The following is a 17880-nucleotide window of genomic DNA, read 5'->3' as shown; positions in this document are numbered from 1 at the left end:
AGATAGCTGGAGTGTAACTTATAGAAACACGCAGAATATACTCCATGACGTGTTTCTTGATCGGTGATTCATCTTCATACAGTACATCAGATTCCGCAAACCCCGCAGACGCACACACATGTAGCTGACATGTATTAGATTACACCTATTGCCAACAGTGATGCCAATACCTTCTTGGGCGGATGAGAGGCAAGTTGGTTATTCAGGGCTCACCAGAATTGTTGCGAGTCTAGTTCGTGCCCCGAAATTATATTCTAGAAGGAAATGTGGACGACAATGTATATCTCTAGGTTGGAGTTAGTCCCGAATTGGCACGGAACAGAATCCGATTAAATTGGCCCGTCCGTGGATGAATAACACCAACCCCCACTATAGATTATAGGGCCAGACGGTAACGTTCCATCTTCCGTTGCAACCCAGGAACATAATGGAGCCTTCTCACGAACTAGATGAGCTCGAATCTCTGCCTGACCATACTCCTGCCCCAGCGGTCGACACGTCAATCTCGAGGCGCACATATCTTCGCCTGATCAGTGCCGGTTTTGCGTTTTTTGTGGCCGGAGTCAATGATGGGAGCTTGGGAGCGTTGATGCCGTATATCTTAAATACGTATCACATTGGCACAAATGTGGTCACTGCTGTGTCTGTAACTGTGTTTAATGCGTTTGAGCAAGAGCTGATCGGGTTGTAGATACGGCACCACATTTGTGGGATGGTTAGTGGCGGCACTGACCAACACGCTCCTGTCTCAATACCTCGACTTAGGCGCCATGCTTATTCTTGGAGTCTGCTTCCAAATTTTAGCTCATGCGCTTCGTTCCTGGCAACCCCCGTTTCCTTTGTTCGTGGTGACTTTCTTCTTTGCCAGCCTCGGCCAAGCTTACCAAGACACCCACGCAAATACTTTTGTTGCCTCGGTACATGGAGCGCATCGATGGTTAGGCTTCATTCATGCGATGTACATGGCGGGCTGTCTAGTTGCGCCATTCATGGCGACGGCGGTGGCATCGGCCAGCTCCTCGACCCGATGGGCATTATTTTACACCGCTCCATTGAGCCTAGGGTGTGTGAATCTCATGCTGGCCTCCATAGCATTCTATGAGCTTGTCCGTGCAAGGAAGGGCAGACAAAACGCAGTGCCTGCGACGTCTAATACGTCTCGAAGCCAGACTGCCCTGTCCGAAATCAGACGGATCTTACTCAATCCAGCGGTGTGGTTGCTAAGTCTCTTCTTTTTTTTCTTTTTGGGGGCAGGTATTACTGCCGGCGGTAAGCAGAAAAGCCTCCGTTATCTCCAAAATGTGAGCTAATTGATCCAAGGCTGGGTTGTCGAGTACCTGGTTCGCGTTCGCAAAGGCGATGTCGTCGATATGGGCTATGTCCCTGCTGGATTCTATGGTGGTGGATTCCTGGGGAGACTTTTATTGGCGGAACCGACGTATCGTTTTGGTGAGCGACGTATGATCTTTATCTATGTCGTGCTGTGTGTAGGACTGCAGTTGATATTTTGGCTGTACGCAATATACCCAGTTTCCTGTCAGAGCTCTGTGGATATTTGGCTCAGCTGATGAATAGCGTACCCAACATTATCACCGAAGCCGTTGCAATCAGCCTTCTTGGACTTTTCTCGGGTCCCTTCTTTGCAACAGTCAGCTTGCAATTACTCCTCTGATTACCAAAACATATCTCTGACCCCTTTCTAGGGAATCTCCGTGGGATCTAAGATTTTCCCCCCTGATATTCGGTCTTCAGCTCTCGGTGTGAAAGCCCAATATTATTCAACCGCTTAATAGAGGACTAACGTTATGTACAGCTCTTGTGTTTGTACTCGGACAGATTGGAGGATCCATATTTCCCGCGATTACTGGCATTGTTACCTCCTCCGCTGGTGTTAAAGTCTTACAACCGATCCTGATAGGATTGTTAGGAGCAACTGGCATTAGCTGGTTATTAATTCCAAAGACGAGAGCTCATCACAACGAATAAAATGGTAACTATACTGGGTGCCTCAAAAGCCTAGGGAGCCAACCTGGCTTCCCCCAAACACCATACTTGGTTTTTGTGGGAAGAATATCGTGAAAAGCCAGGATATGGACCAAGTGTCTCAAGAATAAACAAATTATATGTCACCAGAAGCCAAGATAAGACAAAAGGAAGGCTTACTGAAGTGCTGTAGAACGTAACTCCAAGAAGGGCAAAGTCTATCCTTCCTATCCATATCTGACACTCCCATGACTCTTGAACATCAAGTCCTGTTCGAATGTGGCAATGTAACAGACAAACCTGGAAATGGCTCTACAGAATGCAATTTTGACAGAATCGACAGGCCTACTTCTCTTCTTCACTCACATGCCTCTGCAGGAATAGGGCTTTCATGGAGGGACATGTGCGTACTTCCAGATCTTCGGACAGCGTCGAGGTCACCTCCTTATTCCCAAGTCCGTACAAGATCGTCTGAGGCATCTTCTCTTTGGCGCGTTTTGCAAACCAGATAGCATAGGCCCAACCAATCCAGACCTCTTAACCACCACTTTGGTCGTCAATCAAAATGGCGGCATCTTCGTGAGATCGGAAGCGACTGTCAAGGCCAACACTCTCTTCTTCGCCCCCTTATTCGTCAAGCTTGGCATTGGAGATGATTTGTACCCGAGTGCGGTCAATAGATATGTAGAAAATTGTGTCACTTCCGGAAATAATAATCCATCGGACAAGGTCACATTGAAAACATTCGTCTGAAACTATAGCTTCGAACCATTTTCTAAATAAAACAGATTTCTTCTATGACCCCGTTCTCCAGACGAGTATTCTGGTATGACAACGCCGACTTTCCCAATCTGCTCATCACTCGTGGACCCTAACAGCTGTAAAGTGGAGTGGTCTCCATCGTTCGCAATAAACCGATGCTGGTTGTCTATCAATCGGCCCACCACACAAGCTCGCATCGGTGAACCATCTCGGTGAAACTCAACTGTGTATGTCTGGTGACTGTCAGCGTTGTGACTCATTAATTCGGAGCGAGGGAGGTGTCACCTCGATAATGGCTTTGCCCTCAGCCTCTATGTCAATCACGGGCACAAACTCCTTGACCACATTCCGGAGTGCATTGCTGTCAGGGTAAGGGGAATTGTTTCGCCGTGGCTGGGAGGAGATACAGATTGCATGCTGGTATGAAAGTACTCCACCATTGGCAAGAATTATTCCGTTGCGCCCAACACCCTGCCGCAGCTGACGGACCATCTCGGTTATCGCCTGATACATCAGTCAGAGGCAGCCATATCTTGTCTAAAGAATAGAAAGTCTTACATGCATCGAATAATTATTTCCGGCTCCACCGAACGACGTCAGCCCGCCTAAAACGGTGATAGGCTTTGCTGGCTCTGTGATAGAAAGCCCTAGATGATGACAGGCAAGCTTTGGAACAATCGGAAAGCATCTAAATAATTGTTAGATACTTAGAAAGTAGATGATCAGATATGTCTAGGAGGTTATACGAGTAAAAATCGTAGAGATCAATCTCGTCACGGTCAATTTGGCTGGAGCTGAGACACTGATCTAGCGATTTTGATACAGAAGGAGATTCGAAGAAATTCGGGCGTTCCCAGACTGAGTAAATTGATTTTAGTACAATTTCCATATACACCGTGCTGAACGTACAGTAATCGCTGTCCTTGTAGCCGGCCCCGCTTAGTGGATAGATCCATTTATCTTTGGGGATCTGGAGCTGCTGTGCATACTCCGTCGTGGTTAAAACACAGGCAGCGGCTAGATTGACAGTGTTGAATGCATTCATCAGGAGGGGATCTGCAACACAGATTAGTAAGATAACTACAGTGAGGTGAAGCAGAGATGTTATACACGGAAGACAAATTATACGATTTCTTTTTGACACCGTTCCAATAGACTTCATCGTCTCGGCGTCGTGACCATAGTTCCAGGCATATGGATTGCGAGCCGCGACTTGGCTGAAGTTGGCATAGAGAAAAGCAGACTCTTCGTGATTTTCGCTCACTGACTGGCCCCGGTGTGCTCGAAATCCATGCTCGTACAGTGGGTATACATGGATCGGAGAGCCAACAGAATGAATGCCACCAAGATCTGAAAATTTGTACTATTAGAGCCACGGTCGTTTGCCGCGCACTAAAGACACACATACCTTTCCTCAGCCCTCTTGTAGTGGGCGAGAAAACATCTTTGACAGACTTGGACGGTCGGGACCATCCAGTGGGGGGCATCTTCTTCTCTTTAACACAGGAGGCCACTATCGAACGGCACGTGAGTCAGTTGGCGTCTGGTGCTTGCATGAAGTTGTACTCACAAGAAGCTAGTGCTTCCCCTCCCGTAAGCACAGCAACTTTGCTATCCCCAGTCGCAAGCCGGAGAGCTGCTTCGTCAAGAAGCTTAGCAGGCTGATTGCCCCCGTGGTCACTATACACCTGATGGCCAGGGTTAATCCCAAGATGCAGAGAGAGAAGCCCTGGAAGATCCGGGTAGTCCCAAGTCCAGGTTCGAACAACACTAATGCTATCAATGCTAGATCGTAGACGTGAAGCAGTTTCTGGCCGGTCGCTTGCATCTCGAATAGCCGAATTGATAGCCTCCAGAATTAAATCAGCCGGTTCTTTCGCATCTTTAACCGCTACCGACCGATTCTTGATATCAGCGACCCCAATAATCACTGGCTGCATCCTGAGAACGTCTTGATGGCAAGTGCATGGGGAAAAGAATCAAGAATTGGAAACGAATTCCCTAAATGCTAATTATTCCGGCAGCCATGATTTGCGCCTTCGGCAACGAGGGATCATGTGGAGAACCACTCGAATTGTACCCTCGGCCCGAGTCCCTTTGGATGGATGAACTACAGTACCAGTACCATTTGGTAGAATATGTCGCGCCCGCCATATTATCGATTCTGTTGATAGGCTTTCCAGAGGATATTAGAGCTCTCAGGCAATAGGCGTACAGAATGAGATCTATAGGCACTGTCACCTACGAATGGGAATTATTTGACCCAAAAACTAGTGGTCTTTTTCCGCCCGACACAATCTCAATGTCATGATGTGTAACTTTGAAGGTCTGTTAAATTAAAGGCGGGAGGGAACCCATTTCGGTTTTCGCTTATTTGCAAATGCTTCAACACCAATTTTGAAGTTCTCGCCAGCAACGAGCCGATTCACAAATTCGTGCCTGGTCCGCGAAGTTGCATGTTCAACACTTGGATCATCCCAGGCTTCTCGCAGGCCCTGGCGAGTCACGATAATCCCATCGGGAGAGAAACTTGTTATTTTTGCTGCCAGGGAAAGGCACTCCTCCACGACTGATTCGGCCGACTGCGAGATTTGATTGATTAAGTGGTAGTCTAACGCATCTTGGGCAGATAGTCGGCGACCCGCCATTGCAATCTCAGACGCCAACTGAAGGCCGACAATTCTCATCAAACGCGGCAGCCCGCCAGCAGCAGCATATAGTCCAACTGCAACCTCTGGTAGTCCAAAAATCGCATTAGGAGCTGCAACCACCATATCACTTGGTGAGTATTGGTGTTAACATAAATTGTGCCAATCAGTCGGGCGGGTGGTCATACCAATTGAGGCAAATTTCGAATCCGCCCCCTAGAGCAAATCCATTGACAGCTGCCAGCACTGGCTTCTTTCCTCTACGCTGGCTTAACCCCATGAATCCACTCGGGGGATGGTTCATCACGGCGAGTTGCGAGGCAGTTCGTGGTCCTCGGCGAGACGAACTTTGTTCAACCAAATCCTGCCCAGCACAGAATGCTTTCTGACCAGCACCGGTGACGACTGCCACCAACAAAGACGGCTCTTCATCAAACCAGGAGAACACGTTATGACCCTCCCAATGCGCCTCGGCGGGTAGAGCGTTGCGTTGCTTTTCTCTATTGATCAAAACAAGGAGGATTCCTGGTCTTGGAAAAGAGAGTTGCAGGAAATGGGTCGCCGGGAGCTGCGACTGCAGATTTTCGGCCATAACTGCTGTCCGAAACGAGGAATTTGATCTCTGAATACGCGGACTTGGTTGTCTTGCAGATGATGCGAGTGCGGATAGGCGATTTACCGTTAACTTATGCTCATGTAGTTGTTCAATGGAAAAGTGTGCTTTTAATAGTTCCATTATTAGGCAGCCCAAGCTCGACTTAAGCGATGTGGTCCTTGTGCGGGGACATACCTCGGACCCCAACCCACCCGAGGTTGGGTGATTATGATTGACCGAATAAATGCCAAGAAAAGAAAAAAAAAGAGAAGAAGGGGAAAAGCAGAGGCGTCGGGATCTGACGTTTACTGAGTATTGTGTGTGAAATTAATCAATCTATGTAAATTGCTGGAAGATAACCTAGTTATATTCGTAAGGGCTGTAATTATACTTAGCACCAGGACTTAGTATCGTGAATTATTTGGAGTACCTGCTGGATTCTGGAAGTTGCACTGCAGGTGAACTGCTAGTCCCGTAAAGCTCCTTCGGTACCGACGATGGTCCTAATTCCCGATACCCTGAGTACCAGATGTACCGATTTCAACAGCGCCTTGAGCAGACGGAAATTTTCGAACTGGATTCAATGGGACCTCTACCGCGCTGTCTCTCTTCTTCGCATGGATTCGACGCCTGCCCCAAAACCCAAGGGCCCCAATAAGTGCGCAGCCCGTGATAGGACCAATGATAGCACCAGCAATCCAAGTTTTGCTTTTGTGTGGTTTGGAATCATTTGGTGTTACGACAGTGACAGTGGAAGTCGGAGAGGGATTGGATGCCGTGATAATAGCCCCGGGGGCGATTCCAGTCAACGTAGCTTGTGCTTCACAGCGCAGAATCAGCAAACAAGTTACCGATTTTTGATGACGGCATTTCAAGGTTGTGCATAATGCATCTTACCAGAAGTGGGAGTCGCTGTAACATCGGTCGTGCGGAAGATGGTTGAAGCTTCCCAGTTCGAACAGCAGAGTAGATAGACAGTAGATGAGTCACTTGTCATCGACTGGTATATATTCACTATCGACATGTTTGACCCGAGCGCTAGCAGAAGTTAACCGTCTTGGTCAGCCTGATTCCACTGATGCACAATATGCAGAAATCTCACCAAACAGACGAGCCAGTGGAGTAATAATAGATTGTAGAATCTGTGCGACTAGTATCGAACCCGCAATTCGACAGCGTGTTGTCGCAACATCGGCCTATTTCAGAACGTCAGGCCATTAAGTAGGAATTCCAAGGCACACCGGCCTCAAGGAAAAGAGCCAGCAAAACTGACCGAATGTGCTTGATCTGACATATGTCTGATTGTAATCACAAGTGATCGGTTGCCCTGTAGGTACGGGTAAATTAGCAGCGGGTGAAAGGTCACGAATGATGATCACCTACAGGAATTTCGAGACCGAATGATACCCCTCGACAGACCATGGTATTGAGTGTGCAGTGACTTGTTCTCCGAATGAAACAATGGCAGCTATGGGAATAACGACGAGGGGTGGAAAAGGTAACATTTTTAACCCAGGATCGTTGGCTTTGAGGTCGAACGATGGGCTAAAAAGACCGAGATGCTTTCAAACAGGGGCCAACATGCTGGCGACTCAGAAGAGGGTTACCAAGGTCTAAAGAATTGCTGCGTGGTCGTGGGGGATATATTGGGAAACACTTTTCCAGTTCCATCCTGGATTGCCCAAGTGAGACTCCCAGGAGTCTATCTGCACCTTTGCCGGAACAGTCCATGTGGCTCCATTGATCAATGTCGAACCACCTAGTTCGTTGCCTGTGTAAATGGTTACAGGTCGCCTGTTGATAGCCAGTGAGACGGTGTCAAGCGCATGATCGACAGACGTGCCGAAGGCCTGACCGAAGGTTGTCACATCTTCAATTATAGGCCCCGGTTTGACTGGAAATAACCACTTTCAATTACTAAAACCGTGATGTTTGGATCTGCAGTCAACCGTGCCGCAGTTGTGAGAGCAGCCAGCCCTCCTCCAGCGATGACATAGTCGAAAGCTGCTCCGACGATTTCATTTGGGTCTGTGAATAGGCTGGAACCGGCGGTAAGTGAACATGCGGGGATAGCGACCTGAGCAAGGAGTAGCAGTTTCATGGCGGCCACGAACACAAGACTCTGGAAATTTGGAGGCAAGGAGAGCAATATCTCGTTGATATGTAGCGGGTTCAACCTAGGGCAATCCCTTCCCGAAATATAATGCTCGCTCAAGGTCCGACGCAAACCGCATTAGCGGTGGGGGGCCTAACTCGAGGGCGAGTAGTACGTTGTCCTTGATCAATACAAGGCCAGTAAACGTCCCTCCTTCCCAAAATTGTACAAGTAAATTCATTTGTGCCCTCTGCGTTAGCAAATTTATAGTTCCCATTGCATACCAAAATAGCAGTAGTCGTGAGGTTACAAGAGATCTGCCACAATTCTCGTTGTCCCTGAAGTAAAAACTAACTGGTATTCAGCTACCGACCATATTACGTGCTGGCACAACTATATACGAGCGGATAATTTTCCAATGGTTTCCTTCAGAGCGTAGTCATGCCGCTTTATCCGACTTCGGACTCGTTCACCATCTCGGGGCGTGATGAAACGTGCCTCAGTGGCTGGATTGTATTCCAGACCGGAGATCCTCTTGATTTCATCATCCGAGACTGCACGAGTGGTGTGGCCATCAGCTCGTTTATAGACGGTCACTACCACGGCCCCTCCCAGTCCTAGATTGTGCTGTAGCGCAACATTCGCCCCCTGGACCAGTCGATTGTTTGCCCAGCCACGGAGCTGCCATGTGAGTTCAGCACACTGTGCCAGTCCTGTTGCTCCAAGTGGATGGCCTTTAGAGATCAGCCCGCCCGACGGATTGATAACTGGACCGCCGCCGCCATAAGTGATATCACCCCGACGAACCATCTCATGTGCTTTTCCGGGATCTGAAAACCCCAAGGAATCCAGAAGTAGAAGCTCATTGGTGGAGAAACAGTCATGTAGCTCACAAACTTTGACGTCCTTGGCCTCTACGCCTGCTTCTTGCATCGCAAGCTTAGCTGCTTGGCGGGACATGTTGAACCCTACTAGATCAATCGCGCTGCGCGAGTAAACTTCCGGCCCATCAGTCATTAGAGTTTGACCGGCCATTAGAATAGCTTGTGATCTAAGGTGTGGCCGCGCATCTAGGAAGCGCTGCGACACAATAACCGCCGCTGCTGCTCCGTCGCTCGTCGGGCTGCATTGAAGCTTGGTCAGAGGTCCGTATATACTGCCGGAGTTAAGGATCTGATCCAAAGAGTACGCTGTACGGAATTGTGCGTATGGGTTGCGCTGCGAGTGTTCGTGTGACACGCGGGCAATCTCGGCAAAGTCTTCTGCTTTAGCCCCAAACCTTCGCTTTTGGTCAGCCTTAGGGATTAATCATAGCCTGGGAGTATCTTGCCTCTGCATATACTCCTGTCCCGCATTTCCAAAGTACTGCGCATTGCGAGGGCTGTCATGCTTGCCGTAAGTATCTTCCATCATCTTTGTCGAAGGACCCAAGGGGCTCGGCCGGTCATCCCACACGCTTTTGATGGAACCTGGGCGCATCTGTTCGAATCCAATGACCATAACACAGTCCGCAAGTCCTCCTTTTACCATAGTACGAGCCAAATGCAGCCCGGTTGAACCGGTGGCACAGGCATTGCTGGTGTTATAAATAGGGATGCCTGTCATGCCGAACTGGTAGAAAATTCGCTGTCCACAAGTGGTGTCGCCATAGCAGTAGCACGCGACGCCCATTTGGACATCATCGTATGTAATGTGAGCATCCGTGAGAGCCTTGACTCCAGCCTCGTATCCAAGTTCGGGGTCTTGATTTAATCAGAGTCGCACAAACATCACTTGAGAAAGAGTGACTTGGGCTTACATTCACGAATGCGGCGCGGTTTTAGGAACTGGGTCATACCCACTCCCAAAACGTACGCGGCGCCTGAAGTGCTTTGCGATGACGATGTCATTGTTGTTTCCCTGGTGAGAGTCAACTTCCGAAAAAGCTGTATTGCGTATATTGTATAATTATATCCCCCGAGGAAGAAGTTACCGAATATCCGAGGCAACATTGTAGGCCCCCGCTTTATCCGCTCGCACCGTGACCAAAACGCCGACTTGGGAGGGGAACCAGTGATGACTGGCTCAGTGCAACTTTTGTTGGCATAATCATCCACGATTCATAAAGCAATATAATTCGGTATGACGGCTATACAAGGGTTTAATGAGCTTGGGTCTTGAGCTGCATGAGGTGACTCCACTCCTTACGTACCGGACCCTCTAATGGTTCATACATAGCTTCATCTAGTAACAACGAATTGGTCCGCCAAAGATGTGAGTTGAGCTTTCTAGCAATCAGGTTCTATCTCAAATTACATGACCCCACTTCCGAAGCCAATTATTGACTTCTAAAGTAGTTTATGTGAAGCGTCAAAGATTAGACACCCTCACACGCGCTTTCCCCTCCGCATAAGTTGAAATGAAACCCATAAGCGGTTGTGACAAGGCATTTCTAACCCAGCCGCTTTAAGCCTCAGTCTCACGTCGCCCATTCTCTCAGGGTTAAATTCTTATTCAATTATTGATGACACAAACCCGGCTAACCGAGGCTCTTGCCATCCCTTTTCGTCCGACAATTCCACGTGCACAAAATTTAACCCATTGAAAGGGTGGTCTTTCTCAACCCGGCCAAATATCGACGATCACAGCCAGACCCTTCTCACCACTTTGATTACTATTGATTCCTGAGTTTCCTCACCATAAAGGCAACATAATATCTTTTGTCATTATGTTGTGGGGTCAAACAGAAAGATTTGTATATCCTTATACCATAATTAGAAGCTTATGTCAAGAATTGGAATTCCTACAGGACACATACAGGGATTTTACCCCTCATCAACATTTCCTATTGTGTACTAGTCATTCATTACTTAGTCGGCCCTTTAAATTGTCCTACATTCCCAGATTTATCTGAATCAGAGACTTATCTCTTCGTGATTTAAAGTTCCATGTGGGATCGTCGTACGTCTAGATTTCGACAGCTTACGATGCTTCAGCGACCTAAAACCCAGGAGAGGAGGATTTCCCGTCAGTAGAACATCTCCGCCCTATCCAAGCAATGTTAAAGGGCAATCCTCGCATGGAAAGAAAAGACCTAAACAAACTTTTCTAATTGGTTCCTACCGCTTCTCAACTGAAAGATTGCCTGAATGACTTTTAAAAAATGTTCTTCTCGCGGGTAGCCAATAGTCAAACCGGAGGGTCCTGATTGAGAAAGTGAAGTGACATTAGGGTGCTGTAATTATCTCGGGAATGCCGGTGGCTTCTATATGAAACACATTGAGGCGCGAATGCATTGGCATTTTTTCCGAGACAACAATATCTCAACGTACTTCAGCGAATCGAAGAGTATTGTGTAGGGAGCAAAGCTTACCGTTCCTCCATATGTTAGTCAAAAAACGCCATCCACAACTTAGAAGATCCTGCGCCTAGGGTGCCCTTCACCCTCAAAACTCCTAACCGAAAATCATTTGAAATATCTGTTTGTACGGTGTCACATTCTATTAGTTCAGATTATTCGATTCTAACGAGGATATGTCCTTCGCCCTGCTTTCCTCGATGAATAGCGCATCTGCACGATATGCTAGTAATAATGAACTTGAGGGTGCGACGTCAGAATTAGGCAAAGTATAAATTAAAGATCCTGGAAAGGTAGATGATTGACAGTAACACGCTCGGGTTTTATCATGAATCTGGATAGCTTAGGAGTCGAATACTATGAGCAGATCTAAAGAAATCATAGTGGTAAGATCGTTTGATTTACCATCCGTGCACCGAGCAGAATGCCTAGTAAACCAATAAATTTCAATAATAGGGAGGAAACTGTATTATGGTTTGAAGAAAAAGCCCCAACATTGAAAGCCAAGACAAAATTCATTGCTGGTGCGGGGTTGCAAATTCTTGTCTCGACTATTATTGGAGCCCGCAACGGGTAATAACTTGCCGTCGGACTGCAGACGGAGCCTGCGAGCCCGTTACATTGGAGTAGATAACGATAGTTCTGGGCATCTCAGACCAAGATTCAAGTTGTCGGATCGTTTTCAGTAGTGCCCCGTGAGAATATCAATAAGGGAACAGTGGCCTACTCTTGGATTGCATCCATATATTGGTGAACTTTTTCTTTCGATCCTAAAGACTTTTCCCTTGAGCTCCAAACAATGACCACTGCCACATCCACAGTCACTACCGAGTCAAATGGACTCGACCAAACACCCCTAGGAGCGCCGAATGCCACCATGTCCAAGGACAGCTTCTTTGAAGATGTTCATTTCTTGGGCGACAAAGAGGGACGAGTCGTCATTCGTTCGCCCCCCTCGTTCTCTGACAAACTAGAAGATCTTGCCTATCAGAAACAGCACTTGGCGGCTGCATTTCGGGTTTTTGCCAAGCAAGGCTTCGACGAGGGGGTCGCAGGCCATATTTCGTTGAGAGATCCTTCTAATCCACGTCAGTTTCTTACGAGCCTCGAGATATAAGAATGAAGAAATAATTACTGACCTGGACGGATTCTAGACCATTTCTGGATCAACCCTTTAAGCATGCACTTCTCTATGATTCGTGTCTCTGACCTCGTCCTTGTGAATGACCGCGGTGAAGTCCAGCCAGGTGGCGCCCAGCATCCTATCAACGGCCCGGCCTTTGCGATTCACAGTGAAATACATAAAGCTCGTCCTGACCTGAACGCTGCATGCCATGCACATTCTGTCTATGGAAAGGCGTTCTCGTGTTTTGGTAGACCCATCGAAATGATCTACCAGGACGCACTACGCTTTTACAATGACCTTGCTGTCTACCCGCGGTACGGCGGAACCGTTGTCTCGGTCGAAGAAGGAGCTCGAATTGCGAAGGCTCTTGGGCCGAAATGCCGCAGTGTCATCCTCCAGAACCATGGCATGATCACTTGTGGCAAAACGGTTGATGAAGCTGCTTTTCTGTTCATTGCCCTTGATCGCTGCTGCAATGCCCAGATGATGGCAAATTCGGCGTCCGGACCAGGGTGGGAGAAAATATATATTAACAAGGAGGAGGCCGAAATGACACACAAGAAGAGCGGTAACTCCAGCAAGATGTGGCTTGCGTTTCAACCATACTTTGACCAGGTGGTCAAAGAGGACCCCTCGGTGCTGGAATAGGACATTTATGCAAGTATTGCGCTGAACTACAAAACCCCCGACTTTCTTGTACCCGGCCATATAAGAATGAGAACATATTTCTTCTTCAACATATTGGCCGTACATAAAACAAGAATGAGTTATCAGGATAAGGTGTTAGATATTTATATCACTCAAAATTGCCGGAGAAGGGACAGCCTCGTTCATAAATCCGAACAATAAATCCAAATCATGAGGAAATTCCTGAAAGCTCTCGCTTCGGAGACACTCATCCTGTCTCGCCTGATCAAAAGTCAATTCTGAAAATGATTGGAAGTCAAGATTTATATCGATAGGGTAACTGCCTTGGGAAGCAGTATCGTGATCTTTCAAAGTAAGGTTAGCGATAATCATTTACCAAAGATGATGGTCGCCCCTACCATCTTCAACGGGGATTCCATTTGAGTCCATCAACCGCCGAATAATTCTGGCTGGCGCTGAAACACCACAATTCGGTATGGCAAGCTCATCTAGGCATCGCAAACACACCGTCAAGGGAGAATTCGCCTCTCGTCGCCGGGTGCTTTCCCAAACGGTAGGATTGCGGGCATGGATAGTGCATGCCACATACACAGCGTAACTGAGCATGTAGTTGGCCTGGCGGAGTGAATAGGTTGAGCGATACGAAAGCGCCAGGCGAGTAATATTGCGAGCCGCGGTAATGCAGCGCTCCCAAGAATCAGCAGAGCTATGGGTAGAACGAAGGTGTCCGCTGGAAATGAAAGGGCGATGCAAGAGAATGATGAGGGCATTATATGTGGTTAAAAGGATGATGACATTAGGAGCAGCGACAACAAAAGAGTCTGACGATGCCCCAACCCAAGGCTCAAAACGTAGCTTTTGTGGTAATTTTCGATACCAAGCAGACAACCGGCGATCGATGATATCGAGATATTTTCGAGCCACATCACCCGTTGCTCCAACAACGTAGAATCGGTCAATGATACTGGTCATCAGCTTCGAGAGCGAACACAACTGTTGGAACACGGAAATTGAATGTATGCGTGTTAGGATGGAATTCGTTTTCGCTGTTGATGTGCCAGGCAGTTGTGGGTCAACATAAGGCGTCCATAACTCGTTTTCTTCGAACGTATCCATGAAGTCTCGCGAGACATGTACATCGCGGAGTTGAATGGTAAATGGCCGACCAAAGTACAGACTTTGCAGTTTGTCACAGATGAACGCGGCCCAAAACACCCTCCGACGGACTTCTATATCCTCAGCGCTTCCTGCAACAGCATCGCAATCCAAGTGAAGGCCGAGGTCATATACCATACGAAGTGCATAGCCTGTGTACAGCCAACCTTTAGAGGTTTGCCCCCGAGCGTTGAACGTACTTCCCAACATTAGCAACCCAGCAACAGTAGATATGCTGGAGTAGGCGAGAAGTGATTTCTCTGCCAGTAACTGGTCACAGCGATCAAAAAACTGCTTTCCAGCGGTCTCTGGGCGTGTTATATCGGAACGAACGTCCAGGCGCTCCGAGAACTTGCTTGAGCAGGCGAAAACTGCATTGATCAAAAACTCAGAGCAATATGGGCCACCAGAGAGTAGGTCTCTCATGAAAGCTGGCCGATAGGTCAGAAGAAAAGTGTGATGCTGCCGATTCCAGTGAAGATCAAGCAGGTGCATTGCAAGCTCAGAGGGTATGCCGGCAATATTTTGTTGGCAGCGCAGATCGTACTCTGTTTGCCTTTGCAGCGCAGCATACGCTATTAATCTGTAGGGGTCAGGCTCGCATTTTGATTTCGATGTCGGAGAGTCCGCAAATTCAATTGAGCTCCCTGCATGCCATACTGAAGAGGGCCCGTAAACTCCAATAGTTCCGCACTCATCTCTCGATATAAAGGGTGTAAGATCATAACCATCATCCTCAGAGCTGGAGGGATTCAAATCATCCGCTGTATTACTTACTAACAGGTTCGAGCCGCTGCCACCAGCCTTCGTCTGATCAAGCCGTGTGCTTGTTTTCTCGAGGCTTGTCAAAGCATCGGAAATGTCCAGGCAGCCATCTCTGACTAATAAGGAGCTTAGAATTGAATCACGACTAAGTCCATCCGCATTTTTTAATGCAATGAGGATTTTTTCAACGGAATGTTTTTGTCGATGGGCCTCGTTGACCAGAGCTCGAGACGGCCTAATAAAACAAGTTATCAGTAATAGAGGGTCATTTCGCTTTCGGAACAAAGTACCTCTGTCTAGGTGGATTGTTCGTATATACACATTGGCGGTCATGTGCGGTACAAGACGCGCATCTCGGTTTGATTGTATCGCATTTGATCTTCCGCACTCGGCAGAATTCGCACGCCCGTACTGCCCCGGCTTGGGAAAGAGAATGTGAAGAAACTGTTTTCGGGCTCATAGTTGAACTATGCCTAGTCGAATTTTCGGAGGAATTGTTCACGCTACGGGGTTACTGACGGGAAATCACATAGCGCAGAAAATTCGCATAACCCTGATTCTCGGAGGAGATGAGTGTAGATATTGCCTAAAAGCCCCGAACAGTGGCCGAAGTTTGTACAGCTAGCCGCAATGCTAGGAAAAAGTCCAAGGTTAGAGAAAGAAGTGATTGAGAGAGCTGCCTAGAATTGAGTAGTGAAACTGGTGACCCCGCGTATGCAAACAGGAATGCGCTTGCCTGCTTATTAATGCCAATTTCTTTAGCCAAGTTGACTAACTAGTTTGTTAAATATTTAACTAACGTGTTAGTTAGTTAACGTAATTCATAAGCGACCCCCCCACCTCAAAACACCGTAATAAATGCGATAGATGAAACTCAATACCTTTACAACAATACCTTAATATGAGGTTCTATTATATCCTAGTATTATTTAGGTCATATCACGTCTCCTTATGAGGTTTAAAAACCAATCATATTGTTTATGGTTCGGGCTTATAAATTCGCACCTTAACAGCAGCAGCAGCAGCAGCAGCAGCAGCAGTAGTAGTAGTACGTAGTGTTCATTTGCTTGATTTAGTTTGTCTTACCTACAGCCACTATGCGGGAGTGCAGTTACGCCTGCTCAACAGTTAGAAGGCTCGTTGTCCGAGTAGTCGTTCTTGTCGTCGCAATCCCAGTGGCCTCATTCTCACCATCATCCTAATCAGGTATAGCCGTTGACGGGAGATACCCCTTTTATTGTCGGTGGGACCTACATCCTCGTTCCCGCCCGCTACGTGCAGGAGGTAAGCACCCTTTCGCTATGTGATATCGTACTTATGGGGTAAACTGAAACCGATCGTGCTGAACCCTTCGAAACTCAAACAATCCATTTTCATCCACCCGCCGTATTTCAGGTGTTCCGTGACCTATGGTTTACATGCTCTAGCAGCCACAATTGCCGACTCAATGTCAACCGAAGGCCCCCATGGCACAGAGTGGTATCCAGTCAGCTGCGAGATTTGCGTAAAACTGATATCAAATTCCACGACGAGAAGCAAAGCTGCCGGAGATATCAGGGCCGATGCTATGATCAATGTCAGCCTTGATGGCAAGCAATGAATATGGATGTAAGAGCTGCGAAGTGAACTGGGTGCTATTGGAAAATTGCAAACGAGGACAGGATAAGTCTCAACTCTAGCGCACATAGTAGTGCAATAATAAAACAACACGAATATGAAATTGCGTTGGCATAGCAGCTAATTCAGCGGATCGTTTTGATCATTGGAGGCTACGGGATGAGCAGGATCTTACCATCACCCGTGCTTAAGACGCGACACGTCTGACGCCCCAGAAACATCCCCAAGCATAGGGGTGCCCGGAACAAGATCCCGGACGTTCTTGGGCTCCAATATCCCGAAAGTCATGGCTACAAAATGCTGGAGTGAGGTGTGAGAAGAAATATTTTGTGCTACTGAATACCGACAAGCCGACAGACAGTATTTACGTAAATCAATATGCTCCTGACGTCTCGATTTCTTGCTAATGAAGAGAAATAAAAATATCGCCACCAAGGCCAAAATGTGACTGTAAGGCTGTTCTACACTATCCCAGTACCGGCCCAGAAGTTATTTTCCGATTTCTTGACAAGTGCGCCAGACTTTGGCACGCCATGGCTGGCCAAATTTGTAGCTTCAGTTCTATCCCAGGGCTGTCACTGAAGCGAGGAAACAACGCCATGCAAAAAGTAGTTCGAGAAACAACTTGCACAATCTAACCCTTCGAGGAAGTACAAGACGGTTCGAACACACCAGGGTGATCGGTGCAAGATGCTCAGGGGATCGAAGCGACGACAGAAACCAGAAGAAGCCGAGATCACGAAGGAAAGGCAACGAGCGAAGTGAGTTGTATTGACTAAATGATTGCCCAAAGGGGAAAACGCTACGTATCTAGTATCAGAGTGGCCGCACTGACACCTCAAGCACACAGATTATTATAAGCCGACTCCTTGTGACCAAACCTCTTATTCGAAATCCATTTTGTCTAAATTGCCCGGAAAGCGCTTGCTTTACATTGACAAAAGTTAGAATCCATCTCCTAGCGGATCCTTCAGCAAAGCTGCGGTGCGGGGAACTGTGGGGAAGCGGGCTTATTTCTTGATAATTTCCACCAGTGATAAGCTTAACGGATAAACAGCATGAAGGGGAATATTTATCTGTATTTGATAAGTGGGCTATGCTCTCTCGAATTTGTAGAATATTTGCAACTCCCAAGAAAAGCAAAGTGAT

At 47.5% G+C, this 17880-nt stretch overlaps 7 protein-coding genes across 7 annotated transcripts; 2 read left to right on the top strand and 5 right to left on the bottom strand.

The window, feature by feature from the left end:
- Nucleotides 1-382: 382 nt before the first annotated feature.
- On the top strand, nucleotides 383-1790 carry N7510_009518 (putative MFS transporter; the record flags this gene model as incomplete). Its single annotated transcript, XM_056981443.1, has 5 exons — nucleotides 383-642; nucleotides 692-1269; nucleotides 1321-1483; nucleotides 1531-1648; nucleotides 1704-1790. Coding segments are annotated over 5 exons (1206 nt in total), but the record flags the coding sequence as incomplete, so codon positions are not given.
- A 538-nt stretch (nucleotides 1791-2328) lies between these two features.
- N7510_009517 (Thiolase) lies at nucleotides 2329-4685 on the bottom strand (the record flags this gene model as incomplete). Its single annotated transcript, XM_056981442.1, has 8 exons — nucleotides 2329-2517; nucleotides 2826-2978; nucleotides 3031-3249; nucleotides 3304-3433; nucleotides 3492-3603; nucleotides 3655-4039; nucleotides 4188-4258; nucleotides 4316-4685. 8 exons carry the CDS (start codon nucleotides 4683-4685, stop codon nucleotides 2329-2331), a joined length of 1629 nt encoding a protein of 542 aa, XP_056829278.1.
- A 396-nt stretch (nucleotides 4686-5081) lies between these two features.
- N7510_009516 (enoyl-CoA hydratase/isomerase family protein) lies at nucleotides 5082-5985 on the bottom strand (the record flags this gene model as incomplete). The annotated part of the gene is made up of 2 exons (XM_056981441.1): nucleotides 5082-5523; nucleotides 5582-5985. 2 exons carry the CDS (start codon nucleotides 5983-5985, stop codon nucleotides 5082-5084), a joined length of 846 nt encoding a protein of 281 aa, XP_056829277.1.
- Nucleotides 5986-7601: 1616 nt separating this feature from the next.
- Nucleotides 7602-8089, bottom strand: N7510_009515 (uncharacterized protein; the record flags this gene model as incomplete). Its single annotated transcript, XM_056981440.1, has 2 exons — nucleotides 7602-7838; nucleotides 7907-8089. 2 exons carry the CDS (start codon nucleotides 8087-8089, stop codon nucleotides 7602-7604), a joined length of 420 nt encoding a protein of 139 aa, XP_056829276.1.
- A 387-nt stretch (nucleotides 8090-8476) lies between these two features.
- Nucleotides 8477-9972, bottom strand: N7510_009514 (uncharacterized protein; the record flags this gene model as incomplete). The annotated part of the gene is made up of 3 exons (XM_056981439.1): nucleotides 8477-9362; nucleotides 9426-9825; nucleotides 9882-9972. The coding sequence occupies 3 exons, from the start codon at nucleotides 9970-9972 to the stop codon at nucleotides 8477-8479; spliced, it is 1377 nt and encodes a 458-aa protein (XP_056829275.1).
- Nucleotides 9973-12219: 2247 nt separating this feature from the next.
- On the top strand, nucleotides 12220-13194 carry N7510_009513 (arad-like aldolase/epimerase; the record flags this gene model as incomplete). Its single annotated transcript, XM_056981438.1, has 2 exons — nucleotides 12220-12508; nucleotides 12575-13194. The coding sequence occupies 2 exons, from the start codon at nucleotides 12220-12222 to the stop codon at nucleotides 13192-13194; spliced, it is 909 nt and encodes a 302-aa protein (XP_056829274.1).
- A 372-nt stretch (nucleotides 13195-13566) lies between these two features.
- On the bottom strand, nucleotides 13567-15447 carry N7510_009512 (fungal specific transcription factor domain-containing protein; the record flags this gene model as incomplete). Its single annotated transcript, XM_056981437.1, has 2 exons — nucleotides 13567-15349; nucleotides 15434-15447. The coding sequence occupies 2 exons, from the start codon at nucleotides 15445-15447 to the stop codon at nucleotides 13567-13569; spliced, it is 1797 nt and encodes a 598-aa protein (XP_056829273.1).
- Nucleotides 15448-17880: the final 2433 nt, after the last annotated feature.

The sequence above is a fragment of the Penicillium lagena genome, assembly GCF_028827675.1.
Source record: "Penicillium lagena strain IBT 129212 chromosome Unknown utg000007l_segment0_segment0, whole genome shotgun sequence".
Lineage (NCBI taxonomy): Eukaryota > Fungi > Ascomycota > Eurotiomycetes > Eurotiales > Aspergillaceae > Penicillium > Penicillium lagena.
The sequence above is the reverse complement of the archived record's forward strand: the minus strand, read 5'-3'. Positions and strand labels throughout refer to the sequence as shown.